General features: G+C 36.4%; 1 protein-coding gene across 3 annotated transcripts in view; it reads left to right on the top strand.

Moving 5' to 3' along the window:
• DTWD2 (DTW domain containing 2) overlaps positions 1-27283 on the top strand; it is an 89398-nt gene that overhangs the window by 49400 nt on the left and 12715 nt on the right. For 2 of the 3 annotated variants that reach the window (XM_061361031.1, XM_061361030.1), the window contains exon 4: positions 1922-2111. In XM_061361031.1, coding sequence (XP_061217015.1) covers positions 1922-2111 — 190 coding nt within the window. Of the gene's footprint in view, positions 1-1921; positions 2112-3440; positions 3580-27283 lie in introns of all 3 variants that reach the window. The other variant, XM_061361032.1, reaches the window with a different exon arrangement.

The raw sequence follows: 27283 nt of genomic DNA, 5'->3' as shown, positions 1-27283 counted from the left end.
GAGTGCACAGATTTGAAGTACACCTAGTGTATAAAAACTCAAACCCTATTATTAACCACTTCTTTCTTCTCTAACCCTCCTCCACCCACCCTCCAGCCCCCCCATAAGAAAGGGGTTCTTTCTTGATTTTTGGAGGAGTGGTGCAGATACCCAATTCCTGGGTCTTAAAAGTTGAGAGTTTCTCTGTGTGAACTTACATACTGACTTCCTGCTTGTGTCTGTGTCTGTGCTCTTGCACCTGTGGGTTCTTGATAGGTAGCATGGAGAACCCATTTTGTGTGCTGTCTCTTGTTAACTTCCTTCTCATACACCTTACTTTCTCTGATTAGCTGTACTGGCTTCCCTTTCCACTTCAGAGCACGAAAAGTCACACGCTATTTCACCTACATATTGCTCTTTTCCTCCTCCCACATAATTTACTTTTTATAACCATATTATAACCTCTGAGGTACTATGCAGAATTAATTTCTTATTCATTGTCACATGCTTCAGACAGCTTTTGCTTTGTATTTCTTCTTGCTTTCTAATGGAGATGATTCTGAAGATTACATGATGATACTGCTGAAGTTCATTCAAGACAAGTAATGCTGTCTTTGTTACAAGACCAGCTTTTTCTGATTCTCCCTTACCAGCCTTACTTGAATAGGTAGTTTTTGAGGCTTGCAATACTACTTAAATGACAATGCCTTTCATAGTTTTTTATAAACTGACTTAAAGTAGTGTCCTGCAAAAGCCTCAGGAATTTCAATGTACATTCACTGAAGAATTTAAAGGCATTAGGTGTTCCTCTGATATCATTGTCAAAAGTAGAAGCCAACAGGAAGGAAGAAGAGAGTGTACAAGTTAGGGGACTGTAACTGTAAAAGTAGTAATTTAAAAAAATAAAAATTGAGATAGTAAAATTTTCAAAAATAACCTGTATGTGTGGACAGTGAGCTGTTGATGTTCTTTATATATATGAGGTTCTAATTTGGCTGACTGTAGTGTTTTTGGGCCAAGTGCTTGAAGAAATCTTGCTAGAATATGTATGTTAAATTTTGGTAAATAGTTCAAGACATCTTTGCTTCTAATAGACATCAGCCTTTTAGAAAGCTGCCCTTATGCTGGGCTGCATCAAAAGGAGCATGACCAGCAGGTTGAAGGTCATGCTGCCCCTTTTTCTGCTCTTCTGAGTTCCTGCTTGAAGTACTGTGTGCAGTTCTGGTGTCTTCAACATAAGAAGGACATGGAGCTGCTGGAGGATGATAAGGAGGCTGGAGCACCTTCCATGTGAAGACAGGCTGAGAAAGTTGGGGCTGTTCAGCTTGGAGAAGTGAAGGCTGCGTGGAGATCTCATAGCAGCCTTCCAGTATCTGAGGGGGGCCTACAAGGATGCATAGGACAAGGGGTAATGGGCTTTAACTTAAACAAAGGAGATTTATATTAGAATCTAAGAAGAAAGTCTTTGCTGTGAGGGTGGTGCGGAACTGACACAGACTGCCCAAGGAAATTGTGGCTGCACTGTCCCTGGCAGTGTTCAAGGCCAGGTTGGATGGGGCTTGAGCAACTTGGTCTACTGGAAGGTGTCCCTGCCTGTGGCAGGGAGATTGGAGCTAGATGATCTTAAGGTCCTTTCTAACCCTAAGTGCTCTATGGCTTAATGATTAAAGCTTTGGAAAATATTCCTGATGTATCACTTTATCAGTTTTTCGTTGATTACTTTAGTGGGTGTTTTTTTCTTCCCGCTTTAGAAGCTGAAGGAGAACCAACAACTTTAGAGGTGTTGGAAAGAGAAAGTGGTAGCTGAGCAAATGGAACTTTTTTGAAATTTAAGTAAATTTTGGAGATAAGTGGGGGTTAATAACTTGAAATATCTGGAAATATGTATTTGTCAAGAAAAATTTTAATAATTATTGTAATTTAGTATTTCTGTGCATTGAAGGTATCCTGAATTAGCAGCTGTGTGCAGAAATCCCAATACTCTAATTCTGTATCCTGGAGCTGAAGCAACCAATTTGGAAGAAATTGTTGTGGTGTCTTCTACTCCATCTGTTATGATCATCATCGATGGAACATGGAGTCAGGCTAAAGATATATTTTACAAAAATTCTCTCTTCCGGCTTCCCAAGCAGGTGAGTTATAATGTACATAATAAAAATGTTGTCTAGCAGGTGATTACTTTCTGACAAGCCAGAAAGAAGAGGTTACGTGAGGATGAAAATAATGGAAATCTTTTTTACCTTCTCAACTCTAACCAGGTGACAAGAAAAACTTGAAGAATTAAATAAAACAACCTATAGGACTGTGAGAAAAATGACTGCAAATATGGGGGGGGCAAGGGGGATTCAGTTTGTCACTTGAAATTTGATTTTGTTTCTTTTAAGGTAATGCATCTAACTTTACAGTGAATCATTGATTTGCAAATTTGAAAACTGGTTTCTGTAGAAAATTTTTGCCTGCTGCCTAAGAAATTAGAACATATGTGATCACATAAGCATTTCCTGTTCCCCTGCCCCTCCATATAAGTATTTTGCATTGCAGTAGTAGGAATACTGAAAGTAGAATTTTGTAGCCTCTTATGAAGGTGTCACATTCTCTCCCACATGTTTGGTCTCCACCATACTAAAAACTTTATGACTTTTGGCAAGTGTTCCTTAGAACTTAAGGAAAACAATATTGGCCATGTGTGGGTTTGGGGTTTTGTTGGAGTGTTTTTATTTGTATTCCCTGCCTTACGAATATTAACACCTGAAGTAGCTAAGGTATGGCTGTACAATTGTTACAGATATCCTTACTGTAACAAAAATACCCTAGTTTGTAATACAATGTTGAAAATATTAGCAGACATAGGTTTCTGTTGCTGCATTGTCAATGGTATGACACTACTTTTCAAGGAATTTTTTAGTGGATAATTGTATGACTTTGGCTCAGGAGTCTTGAATGTAAGTTTTGATGGTAAAACTTAATCTTGTCTGACTCAGTTGCTGTTACTGAGCAAGATGTAATTAAATCAGACTCATATCTATGTGCTTTAAACCCACAAGACAGCATTTCATTATGTACTGCCATGGTGTGTCTGAGTTAAATGCTCAAATTGCAGGTTTTCTAGGAAAGGCTGTTATTTTGCACACTGCAGTTTTCACACACAATAATGTAGCTGCATTGTGCATCATTCATAACTTCTCAACCAGAAGTTGTAAAATGTTACTGGTTGGGTTCTTTGAGTCTTTGAAAAGAAACATAACTTCTTGTTTTTGTAATTTTGTCATATGCTTGTCAGTGGAGCATGGAAAAACTGGTTGAACCATTGCATTTCTTCTGTGGCTGGAAATTGTGTGATATACCATAAGCTTGAATTTGTTTGAAAGTCACATGCTGACTAAATTTTAGCACTGCCATTGCTTTAGGTTTCCTTTTGTGTTGGTTCTTGCAATGAAATTCTTGATTTTGTTCTTGACCAGTTTCCCTATGGTCAGACTGGAGGGGAGCTGGGGTGTGGCATAGAACACAGCTCCTGGAGGTGTGAAGGGCCTCTGGGCATTCTGGAAAATAAGATGTGTACCTCTATGAACTGTCAAATGCAGTGAAAACAGCTCTTGTGTAAATTTCTGTCTTAACTCCAGTCTGTGTTCTAGTTTATAACTAGTTTGCAGTTCCTCATTTATTGTGCTTTTTAAACTTCTGGGCACTGCAGGCTCTTGGTGTGGATTCACAAATTTGTAAGTGTTCTGGAATATTTGTTCCCATCAGTCAGCTTGATTTGACTGTCCAAAATCACAGATAGGAGCAGTTTTGCTACAGATGACAATGGGGCAGAAATTTGATGGGATCACTTCAGTTGCTGTAGATGACATGATGCCTGTGAGGTATTTCTACCCAAATATTGTTGTAATAGTTTGTCTTAGAGGAAAGTTTTTCAAAATGTATGAAAAATACTGCCCACTGGGTGGTATAAATAAGGATTTAATTTCTTATTTTTTAAGACCAACAGTAGTTTGTTGACAAAGCTGCCATTTTCATTAAGGGGAATTATCGAGTCTGTTGTAGAAGGTGTATTCATATCAACAGTTTTACTAACAGAAAAAATTCTCTTCATCATTGGATCAACTTTTGGTCAATGAAAAGATGACTACCTCTTCATGAGGGGAGAGAAGGTGGCAATTTGAAAATGTAAAAACCAAAGCCTTATAACTATGATGTGAGAATAGTTTTAAATGGAGTACTGTTAGTCAACATGTTTCTAATTCAGAAAAAGAGCTACTATAAGTCTTAGAAGTAGTTTGCTTTAGGGGATGCAATCTGCTTTATATCAAATCTGGGAGTTGTTTTTAGGCTTTTACTATAGTATAGCAATTAAGTTATATTGGTGTGAGTGAAACAGAAGAGTAGATTCTGCTTTAGTCAAATTACTTTGGCCTTCAGAAGAAGATGGTGAAACAGATGGAATTTACATCAAGGAATTTATGGGATTGATTTCAATGTATTTCAGTGTAACTGCAACTTTATGAACAGATTTTATAGAATTTATTTCACTACAATCTATTTCAAATTCTGAAGAACATTTGTTACATGCTGAGGCACTGACCACAGATACACGACTTGCCTGTGTGAGTGAGAAAGTGTTTCCATTCATAATTTATTTAGTGGAGACCTATCAAATTTGCCAGCAGAAGTAAAAACCCACAACTTCTGTAAAATGGTTATTCTGAATTGCGATGTTAGAAAAAGCAGAAAAAAACCACTTTTTTCCTAATTTATCCATTTGGAGGGAAGGGTAGATAAAGAAAACAAATTAGTTATCATTCTTGTCTGTTCCTTTTAAAACTATTTATCTAAGTATTCCTGTTCTTTTGCAGCTTTGGGTTTGGTGGGTTTGTCTTGCATGTGTGTGTATGTGTGTTTTTGGTGGTTTGTTTTTTTTTATATCCAACTCCCTGGGAGAAATAGATTTATACCTTCGAAGATAAGATACAGTGGTTGCAGCTAAACTCCAGCCCACTATCCGCAACAGCCATTTTCAATTAATTTGTACTGTAATTATTGTTCCTCTCTTGGCAATTAACTTGGGGAGTAGCTTAGGTGTTCTAGATAGCATTTTCCTGTCACTTTCCTTCTCTTGTGTGCTCACTGCCAACAGAACTTCCTCTCAGTGGGTTTGTGTAAAGTAATCTCTGCAAAACCTATGCCCACAGAAGTTTATTGATTGTTTTCTAAGAGTGTTTTTTTTTTTCCCAGTCATTTTAAAACTGACTTAAGTTATTTAATTCTATTGTGTCTGATTCAACTTTGTTTGATGTTTATACTACCTTCCTCTGAAAAGCTGAAACCTGATAATTTTTTTTAGCTGTTTGGGGTTTTTTTTTGTTTATTTTCTGCTGACAGTCTTGAATGGTGGATTTTGATTTTTGGAAGGTCAGTTATTTGAGTATATTCCAGGTGACTAGTGCTTTATGGCATTTAACTACACCTGTGCCTGCCCACAGTCAGTGATTTTGGCAGATCAGATCAGTAGGAGCATTGTGATATGAGAGAGAACTGTGTGTAGATACATAAACCATTTTCTTATCGGTCTCTTCTACTTAGCATCATCTTCAGTTTCTGGGCTGTTACTCAGATTACTGTTATTTGCTAGTGCTATGGTAGGACCTGTTTCTTATCCTGTATTATAAACTATAATTTTTTTCTCTAATCAGTTCTAAACATGTAAACTAAATATAGATTTTAATGACCTGTTGAAGTAAAAATAGGTGAACCTGAAAGAAATTGACTCTATTTCTTTTCTCTCTCTTTTTAAATGAAGAAACCCTTTACTGTGGTACTGCATTTTTTTCATTGACAAGTAGAAGAATGTAAAGAGAGATAGTTGATCCAGTTTTGTCCAATAGTTGAGAAGTTCTTTTCAGGTGAAAACTGCAGTGTTCCAAAGAGCAAAATGTTACATATTCATATGTAAATTAAGGGACGTAAAAAGAATCTGTATTTTACATAGAACTGAAATATTTGTTGTAGCCTGTGAAGCATAACACCGAGTAAATAACATGCAGAAAATGAATAATACTTCAGGATAAGTTCCTCTCTTAACCTTCTGTATTACAAATTATTTAATTTGGTCACAGTGATGTGATTAGAACATCACCTGATGTGCTTGTCAGACAAAAAACATATCTATGAAAAAATATACCCTGCTGACCTACTAGTCATCAAATTCTGCCTCACTGATTTCTGATTGCAGCAGGTGTCTGAAAGACCAGAATCTGGTCTATACGTTATCATTATGAAAGAGCTTAATGTTAAAAACAAATTCCTTAAAGTTCTTTTATTTTCAAAATCCAGATGGTTTCAACATTTGGGTTTGTTTTATTTCTTTTTTCCTTGTCATAAGTATGTAATGTCATATTAGGCCTTTTGGGTTATGTTAGTGATTTGATCTTACGGCAAGAATCCATGGGTGAAATTTTAGGATTCATAAAAAATAATTCCTCAGAGCAGAGGTCCACAGAGGCTCTGAAAACTCTGAAAAAACCCTCAAATACTCAGCCTCACCATACATTTAAAAAATTACTGTGGTCCTTTCAGACTTTTCCTTACATTTTATAATTAATTTCTTTAGTTCCCCACTGCTTCTTCATGCTGTTTTGTTTTTCATTCACATGGGACCCCCTGAAAAAGTCTGCTGAACCAGAATCATAGAATCCTGGAATGGCACAGGTTGGAAGGGACCTCGAAAGATCCATCTGGTGAGGTTATTTGTGGGAAAGGAAGCCTAGATGAGGTTATCTATCACTTTGCCCAGTCACATCTTGAAAACCTGAAGTGATGGGGACTTCCCCACTTCACTGGGGAAGTTGTTCCAGCAATTGATTGTCCGCACTGGGAAAAACCTTATGTTGAGGTGAAACCCTTCCCAGCGCAACTTGTACCTTTTGCCCCTTGTCCTCTCCATGTGATTCCTTGTGAAGAGAGAGCTTCTATCCTCTTTGTAGCTGCACTTTAAGTACTGGAATACTGTGATGAGGTCCCACTGAACATTCTCTTTTCCAGGGAGAAAAGACATGAAACATTGCAGTGCTGGGTGAAATAGCAGTCAAATATTAAAGATGATATTTCACCTTGATATTGCACCCTTCCAGTCTGAAGAGACTCTAGTGTTTAATTCCATTTTCAAGTGTTGACACTTTGAGTCTAAAATTGTATCTGCATTACACTTGAGAGCATTGTTTTCCTGATTATGTGTATGTCCTTGAGACAGTTTTGAAGCAATCAGTTTAAACTAGTCTGACTTACATAAATAACAATAGTAATCTTACGACAGCAGTGCGTGGTTACAGCATGTGCTGTGGAAGTGTGGCTGTGATCTGGTAAACAGTGGCGTAAGCCAGTGCTGTTAAGTACTAACTGAATTGAACCTAGCTATATAAATTCTCCATATGTACATTCAGGTCTGATCATTTACTGAAAGTTAAAGGGAGGTGGACTAACTACTTTTGAATTTTGGCATTTTTACCTCCCTAAATTTTCTTGGGCCTTGTAGTGGAGTGTAGAATGCAATTAGTATCCCTGAGGCTGTTATAAAGTTAGCTTTATTAAAATAATGGAGAGAAAAAAATGAGGATAATTTAATATACAAATGATTCTTTTGAAATTCTGAAATCCTGCCTAATGCAAAATAGAATTGGAAAAGACTTTGAAGTGGTAGGATGAGTAAAAATAGTGTAGTGAAAGTAAAGTAAGATAATATGCCAAGAAGCTCTTGGAAACGAGAGCAGTAGTAGTGACAGTGCTGCACAAAACATTATTTGCTTTTTGAGATAGTACCACTAAATGGTGATAGAAATGAGCTTCAGTATGCAAAACTGAAATATTAAACATGTGCTGGATGTTCTCATCATTCCCACTGTGCTTAATAATATACCTGTCCCTATACATCGGTCTGGATACATAGTATTTTCTTAAACAATGATAGAGCATAATAGCATTTCTTCATTAAAAACTAGGAGTTGCTTTTTAAGAGTGGAATGACACTAATGAGAAAATGGTAGGCAGAGGGAATGTTGAGTTTTACGTGCTTATAATTGGTATTCTGAAAAAGTTTTGTTAGAAAATGTTCTTCTTAAGATTTCTTCTTTCATTTTTGATTTTGTGTGAAATGTTTTTTTTTCCAAAGCATTCGTATTTTCATAAGAAATAAGTATTAAAAAAATCCAGTAAACTCCAGTTTATTACTTTACATTTACTTTACTATGATTTATATATTTCACTAGGATATTAAAATATATTTGTGCACTACCAGAAATGGAAAAACATTTGCTGTTTTCAAACAAATCTACTTTTACTGTAGGTACTTATTAGAATCATAGAATGATTTGGGTTGGATTACACCAGAAAGACTAGGCATAAGTCACATCTACATGTGATTTTGTAGAAGCTTAACAGTTTTCTGGATTTTTAAGTATTTTGCACAAACTTTTATAGATGTAGGAGCAAAGGTAAGTGTGGCGATGTTTATCTGGAGCCCTCTGTACATGAGCATAGATAAAAAAGTGGTTTGTTACTGAGATGGATCAGACTTTCTTTCTGAGAAACTTACGAGGCACTTATTTATGAGGCAGTAATGCAAAGGGTCATACCCTATGCTTCTGGGGAAAAAAATATGAGCAGACAGCAGAAATATCAAAAACATTTCAAACAGATTTGTTTCTTTGTACCTAATTCAGTTCTGTATTGCATGGATCACAGCCTTTAACAGTTGCAGCTACAGCCTGTCTGAATTAACATTCTGCACTTGGTATATGATCCTTTTTTTAAAAAAGGAAAAGAATATTCTGCTGTCTTACCCATCTTTTTATTGGAAGTGCATTGCAAGTGTTGTTTGGAAGGGTTTAAATTCTTAGAAAAAATGAAAAATACAACGGTTCCTGAAGTATTGGTAAGTGTATTAGAATACTTTTAAAAAATATGATGCATAGGTGGTTCTTACTAAATATACCAAACCTAAAATCAATATTTGATTTGATTTTCATTTTATATGCTGGTTGGTACTTGCTGTAATTTAGATCACATGGAGCTGGTTTATTTACATTGTTGGAGTTCTCAGATGCAGAAATAGCTTCCTGCAGGACAAAAGAAAGTTTTCCCGTGTTGTAGTGGGACATTCTGGCTTTTTAGTCTCTTAGATTCCAAAGGTTATGTTTAGTGATTTGAGTGTTGTTTGAGCTTTGCTTGTACTGTCATCGTGGTCCAGTGCTACAAGAGAATTTGTGCTGTTACTACAGGCAGTCATCTACAAGACGGGTAGCGCTCAGCAAAGACACCAGGTGAACATGCAGCAGTTTGGTCATTTTGTGCTGAATGAACTAGATACTTGTGCTGTCTACTGTAACTTCCAAACAGTTAAAATTAGCAGTCAGGTGGTAAAAGAGTATAATAAAATTCGTGTAAGCAAACACCAGCACTCTTACAGATTGAATTTTGTTTATCCTTGTTGCTGTGTTCTCTTTCATCTTTCTCCTTGAGCTAATCACAAGGGACAACACTGTAGGGTTTTTCTGGCTTTTTCATGTTGCTATATTATTTCCTATTTTCGTACATTACACTGCATATTTAAATACTCTGTCAATGTTTTTTATATCTTAATAGTTTTTGGTTTATGTTTTGAAGCATCAGGTTGATAATGCAATTTTGCAAGATTAAAATGAGAAGAATGCATTATATTTGAAATTTAAGAAGGCAGATTTTTGTTCCAGAAAGAGAATGAGGTGGATATGACAATATCTGAAGAAAGGGGATATTAAAGGAAAAGAGGATATGATTGCTGCAGGCAGTATCTGTAAACGAAAAATAAATTATTACAACTAAATTTCTTCCACAAATGGCAGGTTGAGCTTTTAATCTGTGTTCTGCTGGCAGAAAAGAGCTATTTTTATATTTAAGAGATTAGCAATCCTTAATTGCAAGATAGACTACAAAGACACTATAAGACTGGAGGGAGAAGAAGATCACATTTAATTGTGTTGCTTCACAGCTTCACTGATTTGGGGTATTACAAATTTCTATATTGAATGATTTTAAAGATACTGTAGGATATTTTTAATAAACTTTATTGTTTAAAATTAGTATTAAAAATCTAAAGATCTTCAATGAAAACCTCTTTTAATCAACAGTTCAGTCATCAGAGCTTTTTTCTTTGAAAAGAATCTTTGAAGAAATTTCAATTGAGCTCTTCCAGAAAGCCCCAGAGGAAATATATTTATGAATCTAACGTATTTATCTTAGAAAGATTTAATTTATGTCTTGATCAAGGATTGTTGTCTGGAATTTTTACAAAGCATGAGCTTTGACAAACTTTATAGCATAAACATATGAGATATGGCTTAAGGTGACTTTTATAGTTTTTAATATGATTACATTTATTATGTCTTGTACTCTACGAGCTGGACCCGCTAGAGAAGCACACTGTCCCAGGAAGTCTTGCATAGCCACAACTGAGGAGTAAGCCGCAGGTGTTAGTGTGTGGCTTTCTTGCAGCAGATGTTGTGGTTTGCAAAGGTGATACAGAAAAAATATTCCGTTAACTTGGAGCAGTGGAGGCAATTAGTTCAGAGGGAAGAATGAGCTGGTTTGCGCAGCAAGCATGCTTGGCACAGTTAGGCTGGTGGTGTACTGCATGAAGCAATCCCAGATCACTGTGGGTGAAGCTGTTTCTGTTTATGTGAAGGTAAGTGTAGCATAGTGGGAACAGATGGCTAAAAATCCTCAACATTTGACCTTCTACTTCTTCAGCACCAGAAAAAGGCTGAAAAAAAAAATTAACCTAGTGACAAGCATACACAATCCCAGGTACTTACTGTCTTACTGGAAGTAGGTAATGCAGGAATCAGTTTTATTGATGTATAAGTGTTTCTGGGCGACTGTTGTAAATCCAAGCGTCTGCTATCTAAATCCTGAATAGATACTTCTGTCACCGGGTACCTTGTTGTCATTTTTGAATCAGCCAGTGAAAATCTCCTTGGAGACATTACGCTGTATAGCTGTAGAAAAAAAAAAAAAAAAAGAATTATCCATCTCCTAAAAGTGTTGAAAAGTGCTACCCACTTGATTTGGAGAATTGGGATGGGAGAGGAATTTACGTATTGGTGTTCACATATCAAAAATAATTTGATCTGAATATACAATGATATTTTGGGTATATATCTGTGAAAACTGTATTTCTCTGTGATTTTTAAGCTGACATCAATCTAGCTAACAGTGAAGAGAATTCAGACAGGAAAGAGGTGTAAAGTGTAGTTCACTTTTAAGTATTTTGCTTTTTCTTCATGTGTTGTTATGCGTAACATTTATACCTAATAATATATAATTCCTTGATACTTTGTAGTCACAGAGTAAATGTCTCAGAAAAGTGCAGTAAGTTTTCATACAGTATTTCAGCTGTAATGTTACTGTTTACATGGTGTATATAACATTTTGCTTCTAGCTTAATTCACTGCAAGTCTGAATGGTGTGCCTGCTTGTGCATAAGTGAGCATTGTTGAGGCTGGGGTAGCTCCATATTCACTTTGACTATAATTCTTTGTTGATGCACTCCTCTGCAATTTAATGAGCATAATAATGTCAGTAGCATAATGCCAGCAAATCATCTCATCTATTTATACATTAATCACAGCACTGCTGTTACTCAAATATTCAGCTCAATTTCCTTTCCCATCATGCCTTCACAATTTCTGACAAAAATTTTTTCTTTATACTTCCCTTGTTGGATGAAAATTGGTATAATCAGCTATAATCTGGTTTCTTACAGAATATTTTAAGCCTTGAGGTTTACCATTCAATTCAGCTTGCAATGTATGCTAAAATCTGCTTGACTAGTGTGAGCATTTGCTCATTAACAGTTGAAAATTTTTTGTGTATTTCTTTGCTTGCAAGAGAAGTCAGAGTACCAAATGCTGACTTGAGAATATATGGCACCCAGAAATGACAAGCATCTATGTGTACAGACTTTGATTGTTATTGAGATTGTTATTAGCAAATGCTGCTCACAATATTTTTAGTGAATATTTAGAGATTTTGAAGGCTAGTTCTTTTGTTCAGTGTTGAGAGTGTCTGTTTGCAGTAACCCTAGGGGAAGAGCAACCTTTAATAGTTATAAGTTATTTCAACTGATGCAAAGCAGGTTCTCTCTATAAGCGTCTGTAATGAGGGCCATGTAATTTAAAATCATACTTATTATGTTGTTGATCTATGCACCTAGTAATTCTTAGCAGACCAATAAAATATCTGTGTCAGAAAAGGTGCTAACGTCATATGTACTCGACATCATGATGTGTATATACGCACATGCAGCCCCTTCTAAGGAAGCAACCTATGCTTTAAACTTCCAGGACATTTGATGCCCCTTGAAAGGAGCCCACAGAATTTATGTTCAGCTCTAGAATCATCAGTTTTCTGAGCACAGTCACGCCTCATTGCCGTCTCACCCAGTCAACAGCAAAGACTTGGAGAATGTGGGCATGAGGAAGTTTGAACATCTCCACAGGCTAAGGTTATCATAGTCCCAACATGTTATTGGCTGTGTTTCTGCTTATCCTTCCACATACCCAGAGATGCTGCAGTAATAACTGTACATAGTAAATTAATGGAAAAGATGCTAAAGAATAGAATTAGAAGATCCATGGATAAATATGTTATTAGCCCAGTACTGCTGTTGGAAACAGATAGCGTGTCTCACAAGTTACCTGAAGCTCTTTACTCGCCTGCTTCATGACTCCTTCAGAAGCAATTTGACTGAAGCAGTATGCAGAGGCCTCTTTTGGCCCCAGTGAATCCATGCTGTTCAGAATATTCTGAATAAATACAAAGGAGGGTTTACTAGTCAGGTGATAACTTAATGTCCTAATGAAATCTTGTTTGCAACGATAATGAGAAGGACCAGCTGTGGAGAGTCCTAGAAAGACTATGAAGCTCAGTAACTGGACATTAACGTAGTACAAGAAATTCACTGTAGGTAAATGTTAAGGAAAGAATATGACAAAAATTATTTTGATTTGACTTAAAAAAAAAAAGAAGCTTTTAACTGGGCATTTTACTCATGAGCAATGAATTTTTTTGATTATAATAACAAATTCCATGAAAATGTCACTTCACTGACCAAAACATTAAAAAAATTAAGTTTAACGTTAGATGCCTATCTGCTTGCTTGCATGCATGCTGTCTCTTTCACAGCCGACAGTCCTCGTATTTAAAAAAAACACCAAACCAACCCAACAACTAGAAGAGGTTCAAAGAAAGCCAACAAATTATCTAATAGGATGAGTTGCATATAAGAAACAGCAAAGTGGAGTATTCTTTAGTTTGTAAAGACAACTGGTTCAGCATAATAAATATTTATGAAGGCATGAGTGACACACACAGGGTAAATATGGACCAATCATTGACTGTCTTCTGCAACACATGAAATAAAAGACATCAAAAGAAATAAGTAGTGAGAAATTCAGATGAAAAAGTGGTAGTTCTTCACGCATGTGCCAGTGCAGTTGGAATTTGTATATTTTTTTGAAGTTTGGAAAGTAACTGAACAAAGTAAGGCAAGAAAAATCCATCAAGGATTAAGCCATTGTTAAATGCCAAGGGATCACTTCCAGCCTGTGAGATCCCTGAGTTGTTGGAGGCTAGAAAAACATTCAGAGGAAGTATTATACATATATTTTATTATAGACTTCTTCTGTTTATATTGTTTTTTTTTTCCCCCTTAGCAACATATGTAAGCTTACTTTGCAAATTAAGTAGTCTGTTGTGCCATCCCTCCCCCAAAAGAGAAAGTAGAAAATATGAATAGAATAAAAGATGAAATAACATGGGGGACAGTGACACTGAGGTAATCGACACAGGCTCTGAAACTTGCTGGACCCTTGAGTGGGTGGTGTTAGTGTAAATGAGAACTAGCAATTGATGGTGAGAACAAGACACCTTTCAAGAGAGAGGAGGATAAGAAGTAATTTTTCTAAGAGCCTCCAGTTGCATCATTTTGCCATGCTAATACAACTACTGTTGTCTCCTTCAGTACTAAAACTTGTTAAAACTGACACTCTATTGTGTTTTTTTGTTTGTTTGTTTGTTTTCTAGAGTTATTTTCAGCACAGTAGGGCTGACCTCTCCTCTGCAAATTTGCTACCTACAACTTCTGTCTTCCTTCTATCGTTGTCTTTATGTGTGTTTGGTATAAACTAGTTTTAAGAAGACAGAAAACAGACAGTGTTTTGCTCTTTTTTGTTTCCTTTCTGTACACCTACTGCTGACTTAACCAGGCTTTCTTTTTGTTTAAACTTCAGAATGATCTTTTGTGTTACTTAAGTCTCGTGTCTTTTTTTTTATTCTGACTGCTGGACTATTTGACTTAGAAAGTCACTTCTGTGATTTTGCGGATTCTGTACTTGATCACACCCCTCATTTTATTTTAGATTTCCACCCCAGTGCAAGCTATGTTTCTCCAGCTGTCCCCATATCACTCTATTTTTAGAATAACTGTTTCTTTTGTTAAGGTCTTTTATCTTCAGCTTATGAGAAAGCTGAAGCAAACTTTTTTGACCTCACCACCTGAAAATTCATTTTATAGAAACAATTTTGTTGCAGATTGATTCAGAGAAAACTCCAGGAACAAACTTGCCAACAAAGTTTTCAAGCTGACAAGCAGGTATTCTTTATTGCGGCGCCGGGGGATAGCTCCTCCTAACGTGCGTCCCCCAATTGCCACACAAGCCGTCCTTTTATAGTCCCTGGGCATACATACATATTCATGAGGATGGATTACATCATTTTCCAGAGAGTTCCCCGCATGCGTACAGAATTGCGGTGGTGGTCTATGAGGGCCATTTACTTCTTCCAACAATCTTCATCACTTCTGGCAGCCTTTGAAGCACGCGCAGTGGATGCTCATACCAGTTTGATTCGTTAGCACCAGAAACATAATATTCCTCCCATCCTCCTACTTACCAGTTAGTTTAACTGTAGCCCATCCTGGACACCTGCAGTTCACAGATACCCCTTATCCCTGTGTCCTGTTCTTCTAGACTGTTTTTTCCTTAAAGCTATGTCAACTATAAGGATTTATCTTGTGAGAATTCTCAGTATGTTCTCTAGCTGCACTCTCTCTATATTTTTCTCTATGTATCCTGCAGCTCAGTAATTTTCCATTGCTACTGTTACAGAGCCATCAAACTTAACATTACTTAAAGCTACTTCTAAAGATTTCTATATTCCATTTTGTGATTTTGTGCCCTTTGTCTCAAGATTCTTTCCTGAAAGTTCTGCTATTGACACTTTGCAGCCACTTTCTGGTGGAGTGGTGGTTCTGCAGGGTTCATTATAAAAAAGGGGATGACTATGCATGCTTTATTTTTAGAAGGATAATTTTAAAGTTAGCTCTCAGAATTTAAGAAGAAAAACTAGGACCAGAGTTTACTTCTCTTACTCATATGACAAATCAGTTGCATTTATTGAAAAGTTGAGTTTACTTAGTATTTTACTGTGCAGATAAAGGATAGCAGAATTGGTCCTTAGTTTAAAAATTTCATTCCATCTTTTTTCTCATATCACTGAGCAGATACTAAATATTCATGTAAGAAACTGCTTAATAGGTAGGTAGTAGCTTTCTTGCAGGCCTCAAGCCTGTGAACTTGGATGTTTGATAGTAATTTTTCCATTTACTTAAAAAGATATTCTCAGTTAAGGGCAGAACCCAAGTATCTAACTACATTATCTCTGTATAGTTTGGACTTTATGTACACAAGACAGTATTTCAAATTCAGGACCAGATTTGAAAATGTTAAGTTGGCATGGCCCTGAGCATTACCATTGTGGATCACATACTGTCTGCTTTAAAATTGCTTCACCAAGGACACATGGAATGCTTCTTTACTAGAAATAAAAAAAAATAAAAAATATTTGGAGGTCCAGGGCAGAAATCCTAGTTTTTGCCCCTTTTGAAGTTAATTAGAAGTGGGATTTAAATTAGTTGACATTCTGTTAAGTAATAGTGATCAAATGTGATTATAGATGAACTTCATACAAGACTCTCAACATGCAGTCTTTGTACACTTACTTCCATGATATGAAATGTAACACCCTGTCCAGCATTTATTTGGATGTGAGTCCATTCGTGTTCAGCAATAAATTCCACCTGTTTGTATTTTACTGCCTTGGCAACTAGTTTGAAGTCTTCTACAATGTATACAAAAATTTCTCTTGCAAATCCTGAAATACATTTTGTTGTTGTTGTTGTTGTGATGAGTCACGAATTCAGAGGCAGTAAGAGCTCCTGCTGTGTTATGCCAAACGCAGTGGGAGAAGATGTGATTAACTCCTGAATCCCAAGACAAAATTCTTGTTACCTAAAGCCAGAGGGTCAGTTCTTACTTTGCCCATGAGCTTCCAGAGATTCCTTTCTGTCCAAAGAGAGACAATGTCACTTCATAGACAGGGAAAAGGAATTATGCAGAATGTAAGGGACTTATGTTCTGTATTAAAAAAGAGCGAGGTCAAAAGTATCAAGGGAGTTGATAAAATGGATTCAGGAACTTTGTAAATCTCATGCTTAATCCATCTGACAGTTCATACATGTGTCAGTTTAGTTGTTTGCAGTTAGTTAAGCATTTGTATTTTTATGGTAGCAGTTATTATAGTTAGATATACACATAACTGGGAGTGAAACAGCTAAATTTGGAGTTGAAATGCTGAAGTCCCTTGGAGAAGAAGTGCTTATAGCTCTGAAACAAGGAGTAGCTATCTTATAGTATCTTCTTTCTTTAGTTAATATTGGGAAGTATGGGGAATTGTATTTTTATTGCAGCACATTTTTGTAAGTCCTGATAGGTGTATATGGGAGCAAAAGCAAAACACTTTTTATTCGATAGCCTGTGGTTGTCTAGAAGGTTTTGTTGTCTTGGAAAAGTAATTTCAACATTTCTTAATACAGATTTATTCATTAGAATACAGAACCATCCTACTAATAAAAGGAATTTTTGATAATTTAATCTCAGAAAAATAAAATGGATTTTAAAATAGTTGCCATCTCTGTTTCAGTGACCCTGATATGAACTGCAGGTGGATTGCCATGGGCTTATTTTTAGGTAATAGTTCTACATATACATAAAGGTTTTATTTTGTTTTTAGTTATGCCATCTAAATAATTAGCATAAGGCTGAAGAGGAATAAAATCTTCCCCATTGTAGATTCTGTTAAAAGAAAGCCATGTGTGCTTTTGCAAAATTGTTAAGCTGAGAACTAGTGGAGACAGTGGTTCTTACAAGTATTGTGGGGAATACTGTGTAGCTATATTTTCTAATGCAAATCTGGACCTTCTGTGCTGTGCTTGATGGTCTACAGATGGCAGAATTGCTGTCATTCTTTTGGTGCTATGTTCTGTGGCTAACTTAAAGAAAGTTAAGACAAATTTCCTTTAAAATAGCTATTCAGAGTGAGATGGAGCCAGTGTTAGCTAATGCCATTAAACAAGTTTTGAGAAAACAGCTGCAGGAAGCTGAAGCCTGCTGTGCTGTTTCATTACTGCTGTGAGTATATGAGCAGGCTTCTCTTATTTGTAGCATTATTTATTAGCTTTTCAGGTTTAAATACTATCCTGCTACACCAGAGGTATTCCTCTTTTACACAGGTCTGCATTCCTTCTTTGTAGTTATAGAACCACAGACTGGTTTTGGTTGGAAGGGACCTTAAAGCTCATATAGTTCTAACCATGTGCCACAGGCAGGGACACCTTCCACTAGACCAGGTTGCTCAAAGCCCTGTCCGGCCTGGCCTAGAATAATTCCAGGGATGAGGCATCCACATCCACAGCTTCTCTGGACAGCCTGTTCCAGTGCTTTGCTACCCTCGTAGTGAAGGATAGATAACTTCTCTTTTCTAAGTGAAGTACTGTAACTGGAGTGGTCTGATCTGTGTTGTTTACTCAGCATCAGGGTCCTCTGTTTTCCTGTCCCAGCTATTGGGGTGCCTATTTGGGACAGTAGCTTCCCAACTCTCTGGCAGTGTCCTCCCTTCCTCTGCAGCCTGTGCAGCAGCTTCAGACAATGGTCAGCTCAGAACTGCTGGCTGCAGGTTCTCTTAGAGCTGAGCATTTGCTGGTGCCCTCCTATTCCAACACAGTGCTAGTTGGACTCCCCAGCTCTGCTAAGCAGTCCTGGTCTTCCTGTAGTGATGGCCCAGGATGCAAACCTACCAGGACATGCACTTGAAGCAGGTCTATTGTGAAGCTGTCTGAAACTGTGTGTGACAGGGCCAGGGGCAGCAGGGCATGTCCTCCCATCAAGGTCTGCCCTGCTGCCCCCTGCTACCAAAACAGTGTCAATTAAGGGTACATGCACAAGTTCTAGGTCTTCATTTCTGTGCTGAGACCTCCTCACCTTGGAAAGATTCCGAGACAAGCTCAGAAAGGCTGAGGGAGCAGCACAGTGGTGTCCCTCTGTCCAGTGGGTGAAGTGGAAAGGTGCTCCATGCTGCCAGCGGAGGAATGACTGAGGATTCATGTAGTAGGTAGTGAGCTGTGGGGAATAAGGTTTTCCCTTTCAGATAGATTGCTCCAAATGGCTGGACCTGATTGCATGGAATAGTCTGCAGGCTGCTCTCAAATGATACCAGGTTTTTAGGCCCATGCACATATTCTTTTCTCTATACCACGCACGATAAGTTTAGGGACCTGTTGCTGGGAATGCTCTTTTGCTGAAGTGCTTTCAACTCATTTAAACAAAACAGAAAGCAAAACCTTGAGGTTTTTATGTCTTTCCAGGAATGATGGACTGTTAGCTCAGGCATGCTAACCAGATTCTTACTGGAGTAATTAAACATTCTCTTAAATTAAATTTCCCCCATTTTTCCAATTGAATTAAGTGTTCTTTGTTACACGGTTTTATGGGCTTGAAATGAACTGTTAAATGAACTAGAAAAAAATGTGACCTACTAGTAGTTGAGGTAAATGCTATCATATGCTTTTTTATAAAACCCTTTTTTTTTACAGCAAGTTACCCCTATTTATATGAGATGTTAGGAATTCTGCCATAAAATGCACCATTATAAAGCTATTAAAATAGGTTGTACTTTTGCAGGTAAACATAATGGTTTTGAGTCGAGACCTTCAGGGCTATTTGCTTACGAACTAATTCGTGACAGTAAGCTTCAAAGTTTCAAGGTACCACACAGTTATTCAGCACTGTATTTATAACAGGTTTCTTCCTGCTAAGTGCATTTACTCCTTTCTGACTGACCGTTGTATAACATTCTCATTTCGTGCGTAAGATGGGCACAACTAAACATTCTCCAATTAGCAGACAATATAACCAGGTTGTTAAGAACACTTATCAGTAATTTGTAATACCATAGTACTAAAAAATACTTTATTGTCTTCATTGGAAAGGGAAGGTTTACAAAAGGTGTTGCCAATGACAGGAAGCTATGGTCTTTGACCTCATAAACTGGTTAATTAAAAGTGTTGCTACCAGTTTATAGTTAATGTGCTGTCTGCTAAAAAGGCTCTAGAAATCTGCAATGTCAAGGTTATATGCATTCTTGAACTCCAGTCAGTGAAAGAGAATTTTAGCAATGTCAGTGGCAACATTTTCTTACTCTTAGCTTCCAGCAGTTCAACTTGGAGCAGTGCCAGAATTATCGATACAAGATTGTCAGCATGCATAGTTGAGCAGAAGGTGAAATTAATCCTGTTTTCCAGTTGATACACAAACTGTAATGGGTACAGATGTGTGAAAAGTTACATTGATGTGCTTTTTAACTAAAGTGTTTTTTGTTGTCTAGTCCTCTGGTATGTTTAGATAATAAAACTTTATCTGGAGATTTGCTGTTTTCAAGCCTAGAGGATTGAAGAAGGTGTGGTAGTCTATTTCTGAAAACATATCCAAAAATTAGAATAATTTCTTTGCTGGGGCAGACAGCTATTCTGAAATGCAATCTGCCATTTAGTTAAATTCCTTCTAGATGAAATAAAAAACTTTTCCTAGTATAGTTTGTGCTCACAGACATGAGTGCCGTACACTCATGTATTGCAACTGTCTGAACAACTTGGGAGAGGATTACATTTAGTGTGGAAACATAAATAGAAAAACATCTGCATACAGAAAACACCTAGAACAAAAGAGCAAAATATCAAGAATTGCTGTTGTTATCTGGCTGTATCTTAGTTTATTCCTTTTCTGATGTTTACTCTCTGAAGTGTTTTTATAAAATCTCCTATTCAGTGAGCTGAGAAGGTGCAAAGAAAAATTATGTTCTTTCACCCTCCACAGTTATGGGACTTAGGCAAATGAATATATGAGGACCAAATAATAAGTAGTGCCGGGTAGTAAATACGTTTTATTACAGTTCCCAATATACTCCCATTTGACTTTCTGTTTTTCTATCTGTGTTTTCATTTGTCACAATTACAGTTTTCACGAGCTCAAGAGAACCTCAGTAAATGGACAATGTCCAGTTTAATTCTTCAAAGGAAAGAGGGAACATGGTGTATAAAGGGTGCATGCTAGGCAGGATGCAAATCAGAACCCAGGGTGACAAATGCCAGCCATCAGAAGTTACAGTGAGGAAAGCTGTAGTAACGTAGGTCCCAGGAACTGGTATGCGTTCAACCATGGATCTTTATACTAATGGAAGAAAAATACCTTGCTTTCACTGACTTGTCCTATAAATGGTTTTTATCTGTATGTGTGTAACAGTGGTGATTTTACTAATAATGCCACAGGAGATCCTGGTTACCTGTACGCTGTAGAAGTCTTTGTGAGTTATGTTGGTGTTTTTAAATTGTGTAATTTTTGATATAGTAAGACAAATTGAGTTCATTAAGTAAGTAGTTCATATCTTCTGCTATATGATGACCCGATGGATAAAGATACTCATAAAAATCTATGAAATATTCTGAAATGTTTTATGTGTTCATGTTTTAGCTGCTGTCACATTACAATTAAAACATTAAAAACAAAATAATATTAGGAACCCTGAAAACCAATTTTTTTAAATGCTAGGACTGGTAGAAGTTGCTGTTTGAGAAGACTGAGATCAGAGGGAGAGAACTGGGAATTACTTTGGGTCAAGACTTTGTGCACAGTTGAGTTATGACGCTGAACAATCAACAGGAGTCTTTCCTTCTGACATTTACGTTAATTTGAATGACATTGGTCCGGTTTGACATTTTTCTGGTCATAAGTATGTATTTATTACTTCTCAATATAGTGACATTTTCGTTGTGACTGAAAGGTCTCAGGTAATTTGCCAGATGCCTGAAGTATATGCATTTTTCACTTTGGTGGAAACTTTGCTTTTAAGTTATTTCTTTGCCATTTCTTTCATAATTGTCAAACTCTTTGCCAAATATCTGAATATCCTGCTGCTAGAACGATTAAGGAGCAATTGGTAGAAAGGTTTTGTATCATTGTATCCGTGCTGAAGTACTCATGGGATATGAACACTTTGTAAAAAGGCAACTAGAAATATTTTTCATTTTGATTGACCTTGCTTTAAAATAGCTAGATTAATTGAAAGCTTTTTCCTTCTTTTAATCTTTCTTTACATGTTCCCTTGTGCCTCTGCCAAAGTTTTTCTGTGGTGCTTAATTCCACTTCTTTTTCCATATCTAAGGAAGTGCTTACTAGTATTCACATATAACAAAAAAAAAGAATAAATTGGAGAAAGCAGAAATAATTAGTAGATTCCAAAGAACAATGTCATTCTGTTGATGCTACTTTTTGACAGTGAGGTATTTAATTTTCCTTTTCAGTTTCCTGAAATTTGCAGGTAATTAAAGGTCTGTGACAATACATGTAATTAAATTTTCTTCGTTTCATGACTCCATCCTCTAGATCTGTATTCTGCTCTCCGACTGAATTTACTTGCAGCACTTTCCTATTGTATTAATTATTAAAAGAATAGTGCTGCATAAAATATTGATCTGCTGCCTGACATTCATTTTTTAAATGTAAGAAGATTAAGAGAAATATTACCAGAAATAATTTCTGGATTATTCTTTCTCTAAATACAATAGACTACAATGCTTGAAAATTAGCTAAAAATGTATAGTCATGTTATGAAGTGTCAGCCATGTCCTCTACAACTTGCACGATTATTTTCACATAACATAATGGAAGTATTAAGATATTTTATTCTTTAGCTATAGGCAAAATCCTGCAATTTCAGAACCTAAGACCTTAACCAGGTAGTATTTCAATTATTTGTGAAAAAGATGTAGTCCAAATATGTCTAGATCAGTCCTGTCTTCTGTTACATCTTAGCTTTTTTCCCCTTGCAATTTCACTGTTAGCTTTTTTTGTGTAATTTTTTTTTTTCAGCTCAATTTTTGTGTCATCTGGGTCAGTCTCAGGCTGCCTTCTTTTACAGGAATTTGAACTACTATATTTAGATTAGAACTGCAGCTTGTTTGCACTTGGACTTTATTTCAGTTATTTGTTGTAACTGAAGACCATACTATTTTTTCTTTCTTTAAGGATATCGAGGGCCTCTGGGTTTTTTTGTTTGGGGTTTTTGTGGGTTTTTTTTGGTAGCTCTTGTGCTTGTAAATATTCATACAAGAAACACAGGGGAAATAACGAAGGGAATGTTGATTCTCTTTTATCCCTATATGTAAGAGAGATAGTCATAATTCTTGTTTGCTTTTTTCTACTTAACCATATCCATAGCTTTTTTAGATACACATTGCAAAAAAAATATCACATTCACTTCTTATCTCCAGTAACAGCACTTACCATTTCTGATACCGTCTCCAGCTTCTCCAGCATCCTTTCCTCTACCTTTCAAAGTGCTTGACTGTACTGGGTAAATATCGTCATACTGATGGAGACCTTCAAGCTCAAAGAAGGAAGGTAGGCAGCTTGCCTGAAGCTGCACTCTGATATAGTGAGCTCAGTTTATTTTCTGACATCAAGTCCAATGTCTTTTCTTCCTGGGAAGCAGAAGACGTTCATAAAAATTCTCTTCAGTCTCCTTGAAGCACTGGAGGCTGATACTAATTTGTCACTGTAAGCAGCCTGGTCTTGACATCTTAGGAAATGCCATTTTAAATAACTCTTACTGGTGAAGATTTTCATTAATGTAAAAGTTTGTGTTACTTATCTAGTAAGTTACTTAAGTTCTGCAGAAACTAAGCAACAAAGCAATACTGAAAGGATTGGTTACTGAAGTGTAGCCCAGAATATTCTTTTTTATGGTTTGGAAAATAAATACATGTTCTCAGGTGTATTTTCTACACTTCTTTTTGGGGCAAATACTTACTGCACATTATACATTTTCCATGCATGGTGTAAGTGATGACAAACATTGGGGGAAATTATTTAAAAACAGTGATTCCATAATCTTACTCCTTCCACATTATATGTAATATTAAGGATTTAGAATATGGAGATGGGCGTAAGCATCTGAAATAACTTTCAAAAAGACTGCTTACTTTGGTGATACTTCTAAACTATGAAAATCTGCAGGTGTTGCTGATATGGTATTTGACAGTCTAAAGAGTTGGCAATTTTATTTGATTTTGCAAGATGTGACAAGTGCTAAACTGTTGAATTCTCTTAGCATCTTTGAGAAAATGCTAAAAATTTGAGTTCTGACAAAAGCATAGTGACAGATTTCTGGTGAAAACACTTCAGAAATGATTGTGTAGGCTGAAGGGCCTGATGTAAATAGTTTTATAAAACCAATGAAGTGTTAAGGAGGCCACTGCAAAATATTCTATGTTTTGTGTAGATCTTTGATTTCATAGTACATTAAAGAAATATATAGCCTGAGGAATTATTATGTAGTTGTTGGACTTTCTCAAAACAATCTGCATATGTGGTACTAAATATTTTGAATTACCAGATTCTCCTGCAAGAGAAATTGTAGTTTGGAAAGCGAATTTAACCTGAACTTCATATAGTGTCGTATGTAAAGATGGTTAATGTAAACATATAGATTAGATTACAGATTCATTAAGAAAAGTGAGGTATCTGTTTTGGTTGCAGTTTTTTAAATTTAGTAGGTATTCAGCTTGCAATTCTTTCAACTAGTTAATAAATGCAAGTGTCAAGGTTATGTATCAAATTCTCCAGTCTTTTGCACAAGCTAAATTACTATGTGAGAAAGTTGTCTTCTGCAGATAAATAATAGTATCAATAATTTTTTTTTGTTTAGGTGTTTTTTTCTGCCCTGGTTCATTTACCACAATTTTTGCATGTGAAAAATATTTTGTTATCTTGAACACTCATAAGAGCTTTGTGTTTATTCTGATTTAATTTTTAAAGGCAGTATTTCCTTCTTATGTTCATTGCTTTCTTGCCCAGCTCTTGGGAAAGAATATCTATTGAAGGAATTTGGCTGAATTTCTATAGGAGAACTCTAGAAACTTAAAGTTTGGCAGGGATGAGGTAGATAAGGTACCTGTACTTGTGGGTTTTTTTGTCAAACTTCTTCTTCCTTTTCTCCCTACCCAAAAACGTGGAATGTGGTATAAGAAGTTCGTCTGTGAAGGACATAGTCCTTTTGTGATTTAATTTCTTTTCCTGTCAATCAACTATGTCTAAAAATGCATGTAAAAAGCACAGTAGAGAAATACTGTATACAGTCCGAGTTATCCTCATTGAAAACATATTTTAAAAAGGAGGTCAGAATATTGTGAAACATTAAAAATATTTTTTCCCAGAATATTCTTGTGGCATTCTCAAATATTTATATATGTATCAAATTACAGGATATTTATTTTCTTCCAAACCTGTTTATATAGTAGCAGGAAAGAGACTTAATGAAATACAGAAGTGATGTTTTTAAAAGAGGTGTCATTTGACATAGTCATGGAACAAAGAGACATCATGTAGGATTATATGCAGATGATGAGCATTAACTCATTCAGTGGGTAGTTCTACTGATTTCTTTTGGGACATTTATCGTTAGCATGTAATACCCCATAGCATTAGTATCTGTTTCTTATATTGTTTTGGTTAATACAAAGAAAGGGCATTCTCAAAAGTGCATAAAAGTTTAATACATTTTCATACATTAATTGATGAAAGAAATTCTGACACTGCTATTACATGGATGTGTTTTATAGGAGTGTAAGAAGGTTTCTGGGTTTGAACTGCGAAAGAGATAATTTGCATTGCAGTTCTGAATTCAGGTTCTTCTGCACAGGCTGAGAGGAGCCTAAGTAGGTAGAACATTCACACAGCCACTGCTCAGCCAAAGCAATTATGCTTCTCTTGCCACAGCGGAATATTACATGTTTGCAGCAGTTCCCATTATAGCAGCAGTGAGATATCCTGAGGCTTGTAGTGATGACTCTGGAATGTCACCTGGTGCCATAATTTGCCTGAGAGGAATGGTTTGTGAGATACCCAAAAAGAAAAGTTTTGGGAGTTCATTGGAAATTGTCAAAGAGAATGTGCAGAATATGTGGCATTTTGTAGAAATTGAACAAATTTCTTGAAGTGTACCTGAAAGTCACAGTATAATTTATGAGCTGTTTCACCATTTACATGGAACATATACAAGAGCATCATATGCCTAAATATTCAGTCAAAAGTTACGCATGTCTCTGGACAGAGGTTTTTGTGACATCTATGTACTCTTTCAGGCTATCCATTTGTCACAGTTGCATGGCAGTTTTTCCCTCCAGTATTTAGAAACAGAGTGCTCTTAAGATGTCACTTTACATTAAAGCCAAAATTTTGAACAAAATAACTTATTTATATTCTTGATTTAAATTTCAGTATCATGCTGAGATTAAATTTACTCATACAATCTTCTCTGTCACAAAGGTAATTACATTTAACTGCATGAAATCTCTATAACATTTGGAAAATATTTTGATTTGGCTTACAGGTAAAAGGTCCTTGTGCCAGCTGGATACTTGAGTGAAAGATCTTTCCCATGCCTGGCTACATTTTGTCTGATATTGTCTGTGCAGTAGCACACAGAGAATGCTCTTCTCCTTCAGTGCCTTAAAAGCAAATTTTTCTTAGTTTCTAGAGTGATGGGCAAGATGGCAGGATGTAGTTGTACGCTTGCTGGGGGTTTTGTGCATTTTGAGTTCCTTCAAAAAAATGGCTTATGGCATTTTATCTGGAAGTTATTTGTCAAAATAGCAGTACATATGAACAGTAACTTTTGCCTATATTAAGCAGGATGACAGATGGTACTTGCTTTCTTAATTCTCTGAGGGTTAATCAAATTAATCTCCAAACAGAAATTTGGATTTTATAAGGATACTATCAATGTAAGTAAAAGAGGAGTGGATCTTAAAATACGTGCTTGTTTTTTTTTCATGGAAGCCACAGAAGGTTATGCTGTTCCTCTGCCTGTTTTGAGATGCCTGTAGTTTAATTGCAGTAAACAGGACAGACAAAACAAAGAACTGTTGAGTGTGTTCGTGTGAGACAGGTATACCGACTTAATATACTTTCTGTGCACTGTTTTCCAAATACAATTTTGCAAAATGATGGATACTATTTAGAGAGTAAAGCTAATATGAGTAATGACGGAGAAATCAGCACAGAGATGGTAAAAGGATAAAGATACTGGCATTAAGGAGAGGACTGAGGATAGCACTTAGAACATTCCTCAGGAGCTTTAGTCCTGATACTTAAAAGTGTAAATCAGTTGCCTGCCTTTACTGACTTAAATTTTTGACATTTCAAACAGCTGGTCTTTGACCTCAGCAAGGCAACACTTTTGCTTCTGTCAATTCTGAACAGCTGAACAGGATCAGCTGGGTTGCCCCTTGCCTGGAGCATTTCTTAGAGAGGGCCTTGGAAGAACTCTGAAGCCCTGAGAAATACTGAAGGTTCACTATTTCTGCTGTGGTTCAAATCCTTTGTAAATGCTCAAAGGCTGTAGCATTTGCTAAGAGGGTGTCTGTTAGTAGAGTAGCCAGTGTTTATTAAGTTAATGTACCAGTTAGGGAGAATTGCTGACATTCAGGCTGTTGGAAACTGTGAGTTACACGTAAAAATAAAACTTGATAGCATGTGTTGCTTCATGCTTCTGATGGCTTGGAAACTAACTCCCCAAACTCCCTTGCGCTTACAAGTCCTTGCGCACTGATTTCAGTGTCTTGGCTGAATTCCAGTGAGTAATTTCATTCAGCTTATCTAAATTCTGGTCTCTAGTTTGAACCGGTTGTGATAGTTTCCATCTTCTGTCTTATACTGTTGTTTATTCCACTGAGTGGTGTTAAATAGGCTGCTGTTTTTTCAAGTTGACATTGCTGAATAACCGATTCCAAACTGTGCATATTGTTTGCAAAGAGCTCTGATAG

The sequence above is a fragment of the Neopsephotus bourkii genome, unplaced genomic scaffold, assembly GCF_033783945.1.
Source record: "Neopsephotus bourkii isolate Nb327-2 ecotype Australia unplaced genomic scaffold, CSIRO-AGI_Nbou_v1 NB_1049, whole genome shotgun sequence".
In the NCBI taxonomy this organism is placed as follows: domain Eukaryota; kingdom Metazoa; phylum Chordata; class Aves; order Psittaciformes; family Psittacidae; genus Neopsephotus; species Neopsephotus bourkii.
This window is presented reverse-complemented; position numbering and strand designations above follow the sequence as displayed.